Source organism: Solanum pennellii, chromosome 4 (assembly GCF_001406875.1).
Source record: "Solanum pennellii chromosome 4, SPENNV200".
Classification (NCBI taxonomy): Eukaryota; Viridiplantae; Streptophyta; class Magnoliopsida; order Solanales; family Solanaceae; genus Solanum; species Solanum pennellii.
The window spans coordinates 71030250-71046480 of record NC_028640.1 but is presented as its reverse complement, the minus strand read 5'-3'; the positions used below and the strand labels follow the sequence as shown (position 1 = coordinate 71046480).

General features: G+C 30.7%; 1 protein-coding gene across 1 annotated transcript; it reads right to left on the bottom strand.

The window, feature by feature from the left end:
• Positions 1–1727: 1727 nt before the first annotated feature.
• On the bottom strand, positions 1728–5213 carry LOC107017083 (phospho-2-dehydro-3-deoxyheptonate aldolase 2, chloroplastic). The gene is made up of 5 exons (XM_015217361.2): positions 4539–5213; positions 3895–4172; positions 3409–3685; positions 3069–3314; positions 1728–2187 (listed from the first exon to the last, which is right to left on the bottom strand). Exons 1-5 carry the CDS (start codon positions 5103–5105, stop codon positions 1930–1932), a joined length of 1626 nt encoding a protein of 541 aa, XP_015072847.1. The 5' UTR covers positions 5106–5213; the 3' UTR covers positions 1728–1929.
• Between the last annotated feature and the right edge of the window lie 11018 nt (positions 5214–16231).

Genomic DNA, 16231 nt, shown 5'->3' with positions numbered 1-16231 from the left:
ATGAAAATTAATATCGGACAAACAAAAATGAACGAATATAGGAACGGTAAAATTGGGTCAGATAAAACCATTCCTTGAGCATTAATATATCTAAAAAGTTTGAGACGGAGAAAAAGATAAATTATAGTAATGAGCAGAGATGGGGACTCACGTGACATTTTTTATTTTTCGAGATTCGAACAATATAAGTTTGATCGAGAATTTGTGCATGAAATCTTTAATTTTTTAAAATAAAATTTACATATTTATAAACTATGTTAAAATTACTCTAAGTCACAATAATTAATAATTTTAAATATTTTTAAAATATATAATAATAAAAAATAAACTTATTTAAATCTCAAAATTTAAAAAATGTTATATGAATTGGAAGAGGAAAGGAGTATTATTTTTGACAATGACCACTTGATATTTATAGGATTCATTTTCCTAAAAATTGTCCAAATACTAATGTCTGATTACACTCAGATTGGCAACTGGAGTATATATAAGTAAGACAACAAAAATAAAGAAAAAGACAACCTTAGCAGTAGCACTTTTATTTGTGTTGAAACTAAAAATTTCACGTGTCAGCTAAATTTTATAGGAAAACAGTGCAAGTAGCTCTTCAATCTATGTCCGAAATTCTAGAGACAGACTTGTATTATACTAAGATTTTATTACCTCCTAAGTTTATTTTATAAGTAATTTTTTACCTTTTTTGGCCTATGTGGCACTAGCTTGAAAAAAAAGTCAACCAACATTGGACCCACAAGACAGTGTCACGTAGACCCAAAAGGGATAGAAAATTATTAATAAAATAGGTTCAGGAATAATAGGACCATAGTATAGTATAAGTGTATCTATAAAATTTCGAGCATAGATTGAGTGGATACTTGTGCGTTATCCCAAATTTTATAGAACATCTATAAATGATGACAAATTATTCACAACTTTATTTGTACTAGTGGTTATTTTTTGATAATTTGATTCAAAACATGTTGCTCCTAATTTATAGTCAACTTTTTTGCCTTAACTTCTAATTTGAATAGCTCCTCACCGTGTTTTTGCATATAAATACAATAAACATTATTATTACAAATAGCTGAAGGGAATGTTTATTAAATGAGAAGTTGTAATTGCTCGGACATTATAAAAGTTGTTGGACTTAGCGAAGCAAGTATACAAATAGTTGGTTTTGGTATCAATCATTTAAGTCATAAACGTCCAATCGCATATAAATATTTATAGGTTTATCCGCTCTAGAACTTGAACTTCAGGTACATAAGCAAAATTAGTTTTTTCGCTACTTATTTAATTTAAATTGAAATTGCTCGGACCGATAAGCACTCTCTGTCTCTAACTAGGTTGTTAGTTCGAATAAGTAAGAGGATAAAAAGAGTGTGAGTTGTTAGAGAGGGGATAAAAAAGGAAACTTGACTTCAATTTAATTTCCGATCTAGAATCTTGACTTGCATAGTTGGAAAACAGATAAGGAATATAAAATAGATTACTACCACTATATCTCAATATAAAATATGTTTAATTGAGTGGTAGGTGGCCAAATCCAAGGTATAATTGCAAGGCATATTCTCGTTTGATCTATACCTATGCCAACAACCAAACCCACCAACAAAAAATAGAAAAATTTCAATAGAAATATATAAGTACTAAAGAAATATCAAGTAGATGGTATACACACACCTGTCAAATGAAAATAAAGGCCAAGAATAAATTTAGTAGACATATATAGAGTAACTTCCTTGCTTTATTGCTTAGTCTCACCAAACTCTCATTACATTAAAACAATTTCAGTATGCACGTAGGGCAAACATAACATATATCCTCCAAATAGGATTTAAGAAAATACAATTTTTTTTTAATACAAACATTCATAATATAAGTGAAGAAGTAAATAAAAAAAGGCAGTACTTGAACACTTCCAAATATCTATTGCCCTAATGTGCTTTGCGATCCGAGCCTCCTTTTCCTCAAACGTTCTGCGATAATGAATGAGAGCTCAAGGGATTGAGATGCATTGAGCCTAGGATCACAGTGAGTGTGGTAACGTGAGCTCAGATCATCAAAGGTCACAGTTCGTGATCCACCGATGCACTCTGTGACGTTTTGGCCTGTCATCTCAAGATGAACTCCTCCTGGGTGGCTTCCTTCTTGATCATGAACATCAAAGAATGCTCTTACCTCAGCCTGTTGCAAGAAAGAGTCATGTGAGATATGTGCTTTGTTTTATAATGTACTGTTTTCGCAACTGTAACATAGGATCTCAAACTTCCAATCTATTTTTTGGGGGATGTAGCAATGGAAAAGATTTTCATTTAAAAAAAAAATAGGGGCCCGATAATCAAACTCATCGAAAGGGACACACAACAACCAAACCTACTAAAGTAGTTGCATACATTTTCTAAATCCACCATCAGTATAGAAAATATATATATTCTGTTGACTGTATCACTGAAGAAAAACTTTCCAAGCTCCACCAACCCACTATGCTCATTTTCTTAATCATGATCTTGCCAAGAAGTAACAACACTTCTTCCTAACAGCTACCCATGTTCTCATCATTGATGGTCAACTGGTCCATTTTGTATCACAATGAGAAAACCTTATTAAAGGACTACTAGTTTTTAGTCTAGACCCCACATGTGGGATTACACAGTTTTTGTTTTTTGTTGTTAGTTTTTAGTCCTAGTCTTGCATTCTATTAACTACCTACTGTGTCACCATATATGGTTGGAAGATCCATATCATTAGCTTATCAAATGATGAGAGTAGTTCAAGGGAGTGGACCCATTGAGCAACCCCCAGTGCAATGAATGTTATCATACTAGAACTTATACTTTGATTTTCTGAGTGACCCTTTCAATGATTTATGAGAGTGCACCACTTAATTGGGTGCAATGATTGATCAGTACAGAAGAACAATGCAATTTACTTTAAGAACTATTTTACGAATTTAAGGGTTGTCCAATAAGAGTCGCCTCTTTAATTATGCTTATCATGTTGAACTAAGAAAACTGACATAAGGATATGATAAATAAGGTATTTCTGAACCTGGCGCGAGTACTTACCCTGATGGAATCAAAAGGTCGAGTTTTTAGACCGCATGGAGCTTTGATGGTATTTCCGTGCATAGGATCAGATACCCAAGTCACAATTTGTCCTGCTCTTCGGACTGCCCTGATAAGATGAGGAAGCTTAACCCTCATGTTTTCTGCTCCCATTCTGGTAATTATTGTAATCCTTCCAGCTTTGTTTTGTGGGTTCAAAATCTCAATGAGCTTGACCAATGCACTTGGGTCCATCTTGTCACTCACCTGCAACACAAAGTCTTGTAAGCCCCCAAATTCAACATTCAAAGAAAGAAAAAAGAGAAATTACAGAAGATTTAAAGTACAGCACTGCAGTCACCTTAATACCGAGAGGGTTGGCAATTCCTCTCAAGAACTCAACATGGGCACCATCCAACTGCCTGGTTCTCTCTCCAACCCAAAGGAAATGAGCAGAGCAATCATAGTAAAGGCCAGAAGTTGAATCCCGACGTGTAAGTGACTGTTCATAGGGCAAAAGTAAGCACTCATGAGATGTCCAGAACTCAGTGGTTTTCATAATAGGATGGTCCATTGTAAGTCCAGCTGCAGTCATGAAACCAAGGGCCTCATCCACTCTACTAGCTAGTTCACGGTACCTACCATGTCAAAAGTTGCATTATTAGCCCACAAAACTAACCAAATGGAGATCACTTGTTAGCTAGTCCTGAATAGCATGCACAAAAGAGCACCTTTTATAGCCAATATGGTACTAAGCTCTTTAGAATCTACTAAATATGTCACAAAATATACTTCTTCACATTAGTGATGTATTTGTAAGTGATAGGAAAAATTCAGTGGAGCATACCTATCACCCTGCTCACTATGCTCTGTGAAATCCAAGTTCCACTGATTGATCCTCTGCATGGCAGCATATCCTCCAGTAGCAAAAGCCCTCAACAGATTCAAAGTAGCTGCAGATTGGCAATAGGCCCTGATCAGCCTCTGAGGGTCAGGAGTCCTGGACTTGACATCAAATGCATCTCCATTCACATTGTCTCCCCTGTAACTCGGCAGCTTTACACCATCCTTCTCCTCAAATGAATCTGATCTCGGCTTTGCAAATTGCCCAGCCATTCTTCCAACCTATACCCAAGGGGAAGAATCTTGCTTAATACAAGCATATACTTAAAAACATAAATCACTTAAAAACATGGAAAAATCTACAAATAAGTAAACGATAAAACAGTCGATGTCAGGAATCAAGTTAGATTCATTTCCAGCAGGATTTTAAATTAGATACTACAATTGTAAAAGGTACCTTACCATATATATTCATGTTACCAAAATCCCACTTAATTTAAGGTCTAAAAAGTACATATAAAGTTAAAAGCTTACAGGAACAACAAACAAGCAAGAATCTAATATATAAATAGGGTATGAAATTAAAACACAGAGAGAGAGACAGAAAAGCCAAAAAAAAAAAAAGTAGAAGAGAAAAAAAGATTTAACCTTGATCACAGGCATCTGACCACCAAACATAAGAACAGCACCCATTTGAAGAAGGATTCTGAAAGTATCCCTAATATTATTAGCATTGAATTCCTTGAAACTCTCGGCACAATCTCCTCCTTGTAACAAAAACGCCCTCCCCATAGCAGCCTCACCAAGTCGTTCTTCAAGGCTTCTAGCCTCACCAGCAAAGACGATAGGAGGGAACTCATCGATCGTCTTAAGAACAGATCTAAGCTCCTCTTGATCTGGGTATTCCGGTAGCTGAAGCGCCTTCTTAGACTTCCAGCTATCCACCGCCCATTCAGTTTTGGTCACAGCCGGAGCCGGAGCCGTGGTGGCAGTGGCCGCCGGTGGAGAAGACTTGGTGGGCTTATCGGAAACAATGGGGTTTTTGTTTGAATCAGACGAATGAACCGCTGAGATAGGTTGAACAAATCTTACCGTTTTGGTTGATTTGTTGGAGAAAAATGCATTCTTTGAAGGAGAAGACAAAAGGGGTTGGTTTTGAACCAAAGATTTGTTGGAAAGAAGAGAGTTGGTAGTGGTATTAGTTGAAAGAGCCATTGCTATTTTGTGAAAAAGAACACAAAATGTGAGTATTTATGAAGTGTAATTTTCTTGTTTGGGCACCTTGTGTTATGGAGAGAGATGGGTACCTGAAGAAGAGGAGGCAAATGGAATGGGGTTTTATAAGGAGGTTTTTGTGTATGGGGAAGTGGTTGGAGAAAATGGTACAAGTGGACAATAGTTAGGTAAAGGGTATTTTAGGAAAAATATATGTTACTCAATTTGGACTGCTACAAAGTCTATGTACACCTACTTAAAAATCTAATTTTTATTTATAATAAATATAGTAATTAAACTTAACAAAGTGAAATACCATCATTTAGAATAAGTATTTTCTTTCTTTCAATACTTTCTTATAAAACATGATTTAAAAAGTTTCCAGTGGATTGAATATTTGTTCGATCAATGTACTAAAAATAGATATGGTGTACGTATGGAATTCAATGCTAATATTAAGAATTTAAAATTGTAATCTTTATGAAAAGTTATGATTGAGTTTTAAAATGTGTGAATGAAAAATGAAGAATTGTGATTTTTTTTGAAGAGTTTGTGATGTTTACGAAAATTTGCGACTTTTAGGTATTCTAGGTATACGTTAGTGTCATTGAGTGGTTTTATGGTATCTTGGTTTTAGCTACCGATACACCATTGAGTAAGATTGCTCTTGAGAGGATATATTTCATTCACCTCGAGTACTTGAGGAAATAAAATCTTTATGGAACATTGTGCATAGTGGACTTCAATTTTCTTTCTTTGAGAAAAATATTTTATACTATATTGTTTCTAATATGTTTCTGATTACTCATTTTCTCTGCTTGTTTTAATTTTCTGGTTCTGGAAATACTCTTTAAACTTTGTAATTTCTTACTAAATTTTTCAAAATTTTATTTCAAGTTTTTTATGAATACGAGATGAATAACAATAGTTTATAATAATTGAGAATCTTTCTGAACACTTGAAATTATCAATTAATTTTGACCAAAGCCAAAAACGAAAAAAGGTGAAAAAGCTAAAGAAATTGAAATATTCATGTTTTTTCTTGCCTATAATGTGTTTTAGTTACTACTATTTGAAGATAAAAATGATTTTTATAATATTAAAATTGTGACTTACGTACTTTTTATATAAATTATATTAACTTTGCTTCGAATTAAGCTACGCAAAAATTAAAAGAAAAGATAGTGAGTGTTCGTGAGAGTGTGTATTTGTATTTAATCAAATAAATATCGGATGAACTATATTATACTTCTTGCTTTACCTTTTGTTTATAATTTGTATATTATGTATTAGTGTGTGTCCCACCCTTCGAATTTAAAAGGGGTGGGGGTTGTGGGCCCTTAACATATATGTTTAACTTAGAGGATTAGAGGAGTAATCAATATGTGAATGCCAGCTTATGATTTAATTTACTTTTTTTTTTTAAAAAAAAAACATAAGAGCCACTTGTGAGTTTATTAGGTGAATAAGCACTAAATCACGTAATATTAATATGCATTTAAAATTTGAAACTTAGTTATATGTAATTAAAGTTGATAATTTAATATGAACAAAGCTAGCAATGCCTATTCATTTTATATCTAGTAACGCCTATTAAGTTAAATCCAACTACTATTCCCATTTCATATTAATATTAATTGAATTGTTGACGTATTTTACGTCATTTAGAAAAAGAAAATTAAGATATAAATTAGGTTTAACTTTCCATTTTTAATACTTATTAATTATTATCAAATTTATATTAAAATAATTAAATATTAATAAATAACTAATTCTAATATTAATTAATGAAGGATAAAATTAAAAAAATATTCTAAAAATAGTCTTCAAAATTAAATAATTAAATTCATTTGAAAAATAAAAAATATCTCAATAATTCAATTTGATATGAAATGGAGGGAGTAATATATTATCTTTGTTTACGAAAAAAATTGTAATCAAAGTTGGTAATTTAATGATTTACCAACTCTATTTCCTCTTCTTTTTAACCTTATTCTTTCATCTCGTGGATAGGATACCCAAAACCTCTTTTTATTTTTTAGTTTTCACCATTATGCTCCACTTTATGTGTACATACACTATATATAGAGAGACTATTATTGAGTGAATTAATTTATTTGCTTTGCCATAATGATCTTTAAAGTTTTATGCTAAAGATGTTAATGTCCAAAGTGACATAGGAAGTCGAAAATTTTGACCAACCTTATACGTTGAACCTCTCTTTATTTTTTGAAAGAAAAAAAAATATTTTTCTAGCGATGTCACTATTATATTCTTGTACATAATTATATTTTGGTAAATTGTTGATGTCACAATGTCTTCATCAACTTCACCAACTTATGTATCTCTTGACTAACAACAACAAAAGGATCTATAGTCTTCAATTCACCAACCTCATTTTCTTTCTTTATATTATATTATATCTTCCTTTATTATTAATAGTAAAGTAATAGTAATGTATAATATCCATTATATTTGGCAACTTTACCAACTATTTGTTGGTCCTCTTTCTAATGAGATAGCTTATCTTCTCCATTATTAAATAATGGTCAAATTTAAAAACTGTATTGAACTCGTTTCCAAACTTTGCATAAAAGCAAACGCGAATTAGGATTTCAATTTTATAAATTTGAAACTAATAAAGATAAGTTTAAACAATAAAAGAAAGTAAATTTTAAATTAAATATTTATACATATTTAATGAAATTTTTCATACAATTGAACGAAATTTATAAAACTTGGCTGAACCCAGGTGATTATTACAAATAAGTAGGTGTGTGAGGTGGGGTTGGGAGTTGGGGAGCTACCCTAATGAGAATTGTATCATTTGTTAAGGTGTTACAAAAGCCTCCTACACAAGTCAATATAAGCAAAGCCTTTTGTCATGGAGTGAAAATTAGATATTTTTGTGGTTTGACATGGAATTTAAAAAAGTTTTTTTTTTAAATGTTTGATCTTAAATATTTTTTGCGTTCCTTTTACTTGCCGTAGTTTGATTTAACATATACATTAAAAAAATAATTAATTATATTGGTATTTTACTAAATTATTCCCTATTAAATGATGTATTGAAAAATAATTTGAAAATAAGTATTTAATGTTGAGGTAAAACATGAAAAAAAAATATTGTCTTTTCTTGATATGTCATAACTCATAAAATGATAAGTAAAAATGAAAATCTATTTTAGAAATAAGAAATAAGTAAAAACAAAAAAATAAGTAAATTATAGATATTTGTGTCATAATAAATTAATTACTTGTAAAATAAATATTATAAAATTCATAAAAATATATTATTTTTTTATTAATTAAAAAGAATAAATCACATAAATTGAACATAGAAAAGCCTTAGGAATCGCAAATGAATAGAACCACATTTATGTGCTAAATAAACTACAAAGAAAGAGATATGTGGGGAAAAAAAATCGTCTTTAAAACTTTTACAAGCTGCTATCCGTCCACTTGTAATTTCCTAGTTAATGGCAGGAAAAACTTATCAATTAAAAGGGTTGTGGTAGTTCTGAGGTAACGGTAAATATTTTTTTTATTTTTTAACGATGAGTTGATTTTTGGATTTGAATTTTTGGCATGAAATTATTTTTGTACAGAAATGTTTTTTTAACACAATGTAGGACTTGAGCTTTTGGTGTGATTAAGTTTCTGTCACTCTTATTGTTTATTTTTACTGGTTAAATATTTTCTAATTTGATTTCATATTCTTTTTGTCTTTTCAGACAAATGAAGAAAATATATTTTTTTCTTTGTATTATACCCTCAATTTATTTATATTGCTTCAATATATTTAAGAAAATATAGTGAATAAATATGTTGGAGTCTTATTAATTAATGAGAATAAAATGATAAATTTAACATACTAATTATTATTTTTTGATGTGTTAGATTAATATTTGATAAATAAATTCGAACAAAGGAAGTACTAGGCATCGGCTGAGATTTTTATTTTATTTTATTTTTAAAAAAAAAACTAAGTTTGAAGATCCATGATAATTATGAGCGGATATTGTATTTAATGTGTCTATCATTTTCTTGCTAAAGACTTTATAGGCAAGTGCCAATTGAATTATGATTTCCACGTTTGTAATAGATTTTGCCCCAAAAAAAAAATGGAAAAATCATGGAGAATAGCAAATATTTAAATTATATTGAATGTTGGCCATTGTTTTGTAATATTGTGATTTGCAGTTATAGTTTTTTAAATCTTTCTATTTGCTTAATATGTAGTCAGAATTTTGTATAATTTGATATTTGATTGTATAATTCTATAATTTGTATAGCTTATTCTAGTTTTATGTATATGATTTGTCAATTTGAAAAATTGAAGCAATTAAGCATTCACCTACAATGATGAATACTGCTCATTGGAGAAGAAACATGTAAAGACTGATAGAGAGAAAAGAATGTGTGCATTGATCAACTTGAACTTTACAGCTTGTGATCTAATTTATTTATATAATTAAACAGAAAAATGAAAAATAAGCAATCTAACTAATTCATGAAAGTTATAGTTAACACACTAACAAACTTCTAACCAATTCTAACTAACTATAGTGACGTGGACTAACTAACAATTGGAATAACTAATAAATGAAAATGACTAATATGACTGATAAATATCTTAATACCCCCTCTCAAGTTAGAGTTGATATCAAAACAACCAACTTGTCCAGTAGAATGGTATGTTTAATTCCAGTAAGGGCCTTAGTGAGCATGTCAGCGAGCTGGTCACCCGTCCAATGTGATATAAAGAAATGAGGCCTTCGTGAAGCTTGGTTCGTACAAAATGACAATCGACATTAATATGCTTTGTATGTTCGTGAAAAACTGGATTTCGAGCAATATGCAGAGCAGATTGGCTATCACAATAAACTGGGAAAAGGCCATTTCTAGGAATGGTGAATTCATTAAACGTCGATCCAACCAAGTCAACTCTCCAACTACCTTTTGTAGGGACCTGTATTCTGCTTCAGCTGAAGAAAGTGAAATGGTTTCTTGCTTCTTGGATTTTCAACTAATAGAACTAAAGTCTAATAGCACAATATATCCACTGACTGACTTCCTCGAATCAGGACATGTAGCCCAGTCAAAATCACAAAAAACTTGCACCTTGTAATCATCAGTAGATGTCATAAGTAAGCCCAGTGTTGGATCCTTTTTAAGATACCTGAGCCTGCATGTGTGGTTCTCTAGGATGCTGCATAAATTGGCTAAGATGTTGGACTCCATAGGCAATATCCAACCTGTATTAGTGAGAAAATTAAGCTTCCCAATCAATTTTCTGAAGGAGCTAGGATTTGATAGAAGTTAATGGTATTCATTACAGTTGGAAAAGAAATACATTAAGTAATGAATGGTAAATGAGTACATGAACATGAATGGGAAAGGTTTTTATATTGATAACCTATTGCATTGCTAGAAAAAGAGAGACTGATTAATTGCTAAAGAAGAGACAGACTGATTAGTTGCTAAAGACTTCTTTTGTAAACATGTTGAGCATAGAAAGTAGCGTCCATCGTGCGCTCTACCAATCTCCACAGGCCTCTTCATGGAAAGGCCCTGCAGCATACAAGATGAATCAGAGAGAATAGCAATGCATTTGAGGTGGGCTACTAAAGATTTGATGGAAATTAGATTATATTTGAAGGATGGAATGAAAAGAACTTTGTGCAATATGATCACAGGAGCAAGTTTCACACTTCCAACTTCTATAACTTTGACTTTATATCTATTTGGTAGGTCTACTAGTAAAGGGTAAGGTAAAATAGCGATATTGGAGAGATGACTTTTGTTAGAGTTCATGTGATGTGTAGCCACTGAATCTAGTATCCATAAATCAGTTTTTGTCTTAAAACATCCACATGAAAGATTGTCAAATTCAATGGAGGAGTTACAAGCTCATACCTGCAAAATGTGTTGCACTACCTGCAAAGGCTGCTCAATTTGACATCTGTTCTTCATTTGTTTTTCTTGTATCATTCACTTGAAACTGCTGAAGTAAACCCATAAGTTGTTCATATTAATCCTCAGTGAGACCAAATTTGGGTATTGTGAGGATCCAACATTGCTTTCTGTAGTAAACTAATCATCAACACCATATGAATTTGCAATTATTCCTTTTGTTTTACAGACATGTGATTTGAATTGAACCTCTGGTTCTGTGCAGTGTTGTATCTGTTGTTCTGGTTACCATAACTATTTGAAACTGGTCCATTAGTGTTGCTTTGTGGGTAGCCATGCAGTTTGTAACACTTATCTTTGGTATGCCCCAACGTCTTGCAAAAATCACACATTGGTCTTGGCCTTCTATTATGACTAGTAAAAGCAGAGTAATTTGTTCTGAATTGTTGCCTTCCACCTGATGAGCCTGAAGAACTGGCATGCACAGTAGAATTCATTGAGCTTGCCTCCAGAAATATTTGATTGTTAAGTTTGATCTCTCTTTGTTTTTCCTCCTGAACTAAGAGAGCAAAAGCTTGAGCCATAGATGGTAGAGGATTCATCATCAACATATTGCCTATGATTACAGTATATACTTCATTCAATCCCATAAGAAATTGGATAAGTATTCTGTCTTGTTCTGCCTTGTGCATATTATCCTTTCTTTCACAATTACACACACAACTACACTGGTCTTTGACATTCAAATTACTTAGATCTTTCCATATTTCTTCATCCTAGTGTAGTATATAGTGATATCCAAAGCACCCTGACTCAGATCATTTATTTCTTTTTGGATCTGAAATAGTTTAGCCCATTTGTTTAATCATAACGATCTTCTAACTCTTTTCACAATTTCAAAGAGTCACAGACATATTCTACATTATCTGCAATATTTTTGCCTAGGGAATTGAGAATCCATGAAGTGACCATATTATCACATCTTTCCCATTGGCGATATTGGGGTGTATTGAGGGCTGGTCTCCTGCATTTCCCTATAAAAAAGACTAACTTGTTCTTCACAGAAAGAGATCTAATCACCCCTCCTCTCCATGATCTATAACCTATATCTTCGAGTACAGAGTGAACAAGGAGAATGATAGGGCTATCAGATGGATGAATGTAGAGATGACTACTCACATCGATTCCAGTGCTTCCTATCAAGCTGGTGCTGGGATCTATGACTTTCACCATGATGAATCAGATTAATGAAATAGAGATGTGGAATGATTGATTGCAGATACAGAGGATTCTCAGTGTAACTGCAAAAACCACTTCAGTTGCAGATTCGTGATGAACACAAAAGAGAAAAAATAGAGAAATCGATGAACCGATTGAAGAATTGAGTTGAGAAAAAAATCTAATGAGAGCAACCTGGCTCTGATACCATGTCAATTTGAAGAATTGAAGCAATTAAGCATTCACCTACAATGGTGAATACTGCTCCATTGGAGAAGAAACACGTGAAGACTGATAAAGAGAAAAGAATGTGTATTGCATTGATCAACTTGAACTTTACAGCTTGTTCTCTAATCTATTTATAGAACTAAACAGAAAAATTAAAAATAAGCAATCTAACTAATTCATGAAAGTTGCATCTAATACACTAACAAACTTCTAGCCAATTCTAACTAAATATAGTGACGTGGCTAACTAATAATTGGAATAACTAATAAATGGAAATGACTAATATGACTGATAAATATCTTAATATGATTTATGAAAAAATTTATACTAAATTATTTTAGTTGTATATTAGCAAACGAAATATATAAACTGAGAGACCCCTGTACTTGACTCCGTTTGTAAGTTGGACCCTCCTACTTATCAATTTATCAATTGAACTCCTAAACTTATCTGAACTTAATATTTTTAGCCCTTTTTTGTGTGACTATGGTGTGTGAAGTACAATTGCTTGCACGTGGAATTTCATGTCATTTTTAATGACATGTAAGAAATTACATGTTAAAAATTTAAAAAAAATCAATTAAGCAACTTTTGTAATTTCTGGAAATTTTACATAAGCATTATTTTTTTTAAAAAAATATATTCAAATAAGTATGTTTTTCATCTTTATTCCAAATTGAACATTAAATTCATGTCAAATAGATGCGATTTATCTCCATTTGACTTGAAAATTCAAATACAAGTTCACTACCACAAATCCAACTAATCTCAATCACAATTTTGAATCATTTCACAAATTCACAAGATCCATTTGTTATTTTGCAAGCTTTCTCTAACTTATCAATGGAGTTTAATTTATTCCATATCCACCATTTTTCTTTGTGTTAATCCTTAGATCTCTTTTTGAAGCCTAAAAAACAAATAATAATCTCAATACACTAAAAAATTAAAATCTAAAAGACTTTTAGACTAAATGGTTGATTTGTAATGAAAAAGAAGTATGGGTTGAGAAGAAAGTGGATGAAGGAGAGAATGAAGAGGAGTGTGGTCATGTGGCGGATGAAATTCCATGAAGAAGAAGAAGAGAGAAAGGGGTGGGGGTGGGGTGGGAGAGGGATGGTTGAGGAAGATGGGTTTTTAATTATTTTTTTTGATAATTATTATTTTAATTTAAATATTTTAATGTAAAATAACTTTTTCATTCGCTGTTAAACGTTTGTTGTCACGTAAATTTCTAATTTAGCATTATCAATGACATATAAATTCGGTCATTGATCAAAGGAATTTAAAATATTGTGTTCTGATGAGTTTAGGGGTTCAGTTGACAAATCGATAAGTAGAAAGATCCAACTTACAAATAGAGTCAAGTACAAGAGTCTCCCAGATCATTTCGCCAAATTCTTAAATGTATAAATACAAAATATATTTGCTAACACTATTTGTATATCCGCAAGCGAAATATTCAAACGGGCAAGCGAAAGATAAACCACGCTAATATACAAATCAGGGCCTCCATAGTAAACAAACCTATATCTATGGAGGATAATTACGGAAACTATAAATATAAAGCCTTATTATATCTATTATGTTTGCTATTTCTAAAATTTGCTTATTAAAGAATTACTTTATTATTATTTTGACATAAATTGTTCCTCCTCCATTTCAAATTAATTGAATTGTTGAGGTGTTTCACACCCTTTAAAAAAAGAAGATTAAGACATAAATTGGACATAACTTTTTATTTTTACCCTTATTAATTATTGTCAAATTTATAATTAAAATAACTAAATATTAATTAATCATTAATTTTAATACTAACTAACAAAGGATAAAATTGAAAAATACCCTAAAAGGAATCCTAAAAATCGAACAACTAAGTTAATTTGAAAAATGTCTTAACAATTCAATTAATTTGAAATGAAGGATGTATCAATACATTAAACATAGATTGAGAAGTTTTAGAATTATTTCATACTTTTATCAAATTATATTTAAGGTTTTTTCAAAAAAAAAAATTGTATTGGAGTTACATACAATATGTTCAATACAATTCTTTTTAAGATGCAAGAAAAAATCAAAATGGCCTACTCGGTCAAGTTAGATCATTGAATGTTGATCATGAGTCGATTACAAATTGAGGCGTGAGACTTTTATAACTAAATAAGGAAACAAAAACATTTTCATACCGTTTGAATTGTTTAAATCTATTGTAACACACTTTACCTAATAATTCAATATTAAAAATAGAAATTAAATTAATTCTGATAATTTTTTTAATAAAATCATTAAAAATTATTAATTCAATAGTAATAAATTGATAATATATTTTTTCATTCAATTTTTGCATACGCCTAAAATCAATAGTATCAACATATGCACTTAATACTTTCTGTTTTTTTTTTTTAGTTTAATTATGACATGTTTTTTTAAATGGTTTTTTTTTTTTAAATAATAACGTATCTCTAAATTTGTAAAATAATTAGTTTTACCTTTGTTGTTTTATACTTTTAGTTAGTAAGAAAATTTTATAACCATACGACTATTATATTATAATCACAAGTTGTATAATTTTTCGTTTTCTTCTTAAAGTGCACATGTCAATTTAAATTATGCCAATTTAATAGAGTAGTTGTTTATGCTGTTTTTTTATCCTTTAGCCGCCTATGATTGCGATTGTTCGAAAAGTAACATGAACATATGGAGATCATAAAATATCAAATTAAAGAAACAAAGGGAAACTACAAATTAGGTAGATAATGTAAATACAAAAAGACCCACCAACTAAAATGATGGTGCTAAGAACCTCCAATAAGAGAGAAAAAAAAATTAAAGGCACTTAATCATCACGTTTTAAAAAAGGTTAAAAGAAATTAAAAAAAAAAATCAAAAGAAAGTGCTAAGAATGTAACATCAAACCTAGAAGAGCAGAGGTTAGCACCCGTTTCGTTTTAAAGTTTAAAATTATGTTTGAACATGTATTTTATTTAAAGAATATTTGATATTGTTATTATGAAAGTCTTTAATCCAAAAATTGATGTGCACTAATTTTTAATAAATTTGAAATACTTGAAGATTATATTTTTAAAATTTGATCAAATTTCATATCAAACTTCACCCTAGTGCTTTATATATTTTGTGTACTAAATATTTGAATCTCAATATAAATATTAAATATCAATCACAAAATAAAAAATCAAATATTCAAATATATACGTGGGTCCATGCGTCGAACCTAATTACACTAAAACTATTGTGGTTTGTAATTTGTTAATATTGAAAATGTGAATGGAAAAGGAAAATACAAGTTTTTTATTGTTCACGTGCTAGATTTTTATTTTATTCTTTTAAAAAGATATGTGCATGTCGTGTTGTGTTAACTGTTATAGAGGCGATAATTTAAACAAATTAAGAAGTATAAGGTCTAGAAAAAGTTGACGTAAAAGTTCTAAGGTTTTCTCTTAGAAAAATTTACGGAAAGGGAAAGGGGATTAGAATAAGGTGAATTGAGTTCTCGACTTCTCATTAATAAGGTGATAGTTTAGACAATAAATTAACATAATTTCTATTTTGATAGTTTACTATAAGATCGACAGAAAATCAGAGATAAAAAGGCTACAAAAAGTCCTTTTCTCTTTTATAGATCTGTAGATACAAATGGTACGATAGATATTTTATAGTGCTAGACCGAACTTACCAAGGATCAATTAAAAATAATATTTCAACTAGCATAAGCCCATTATTGACTATTCACGTAAGCTAATTCC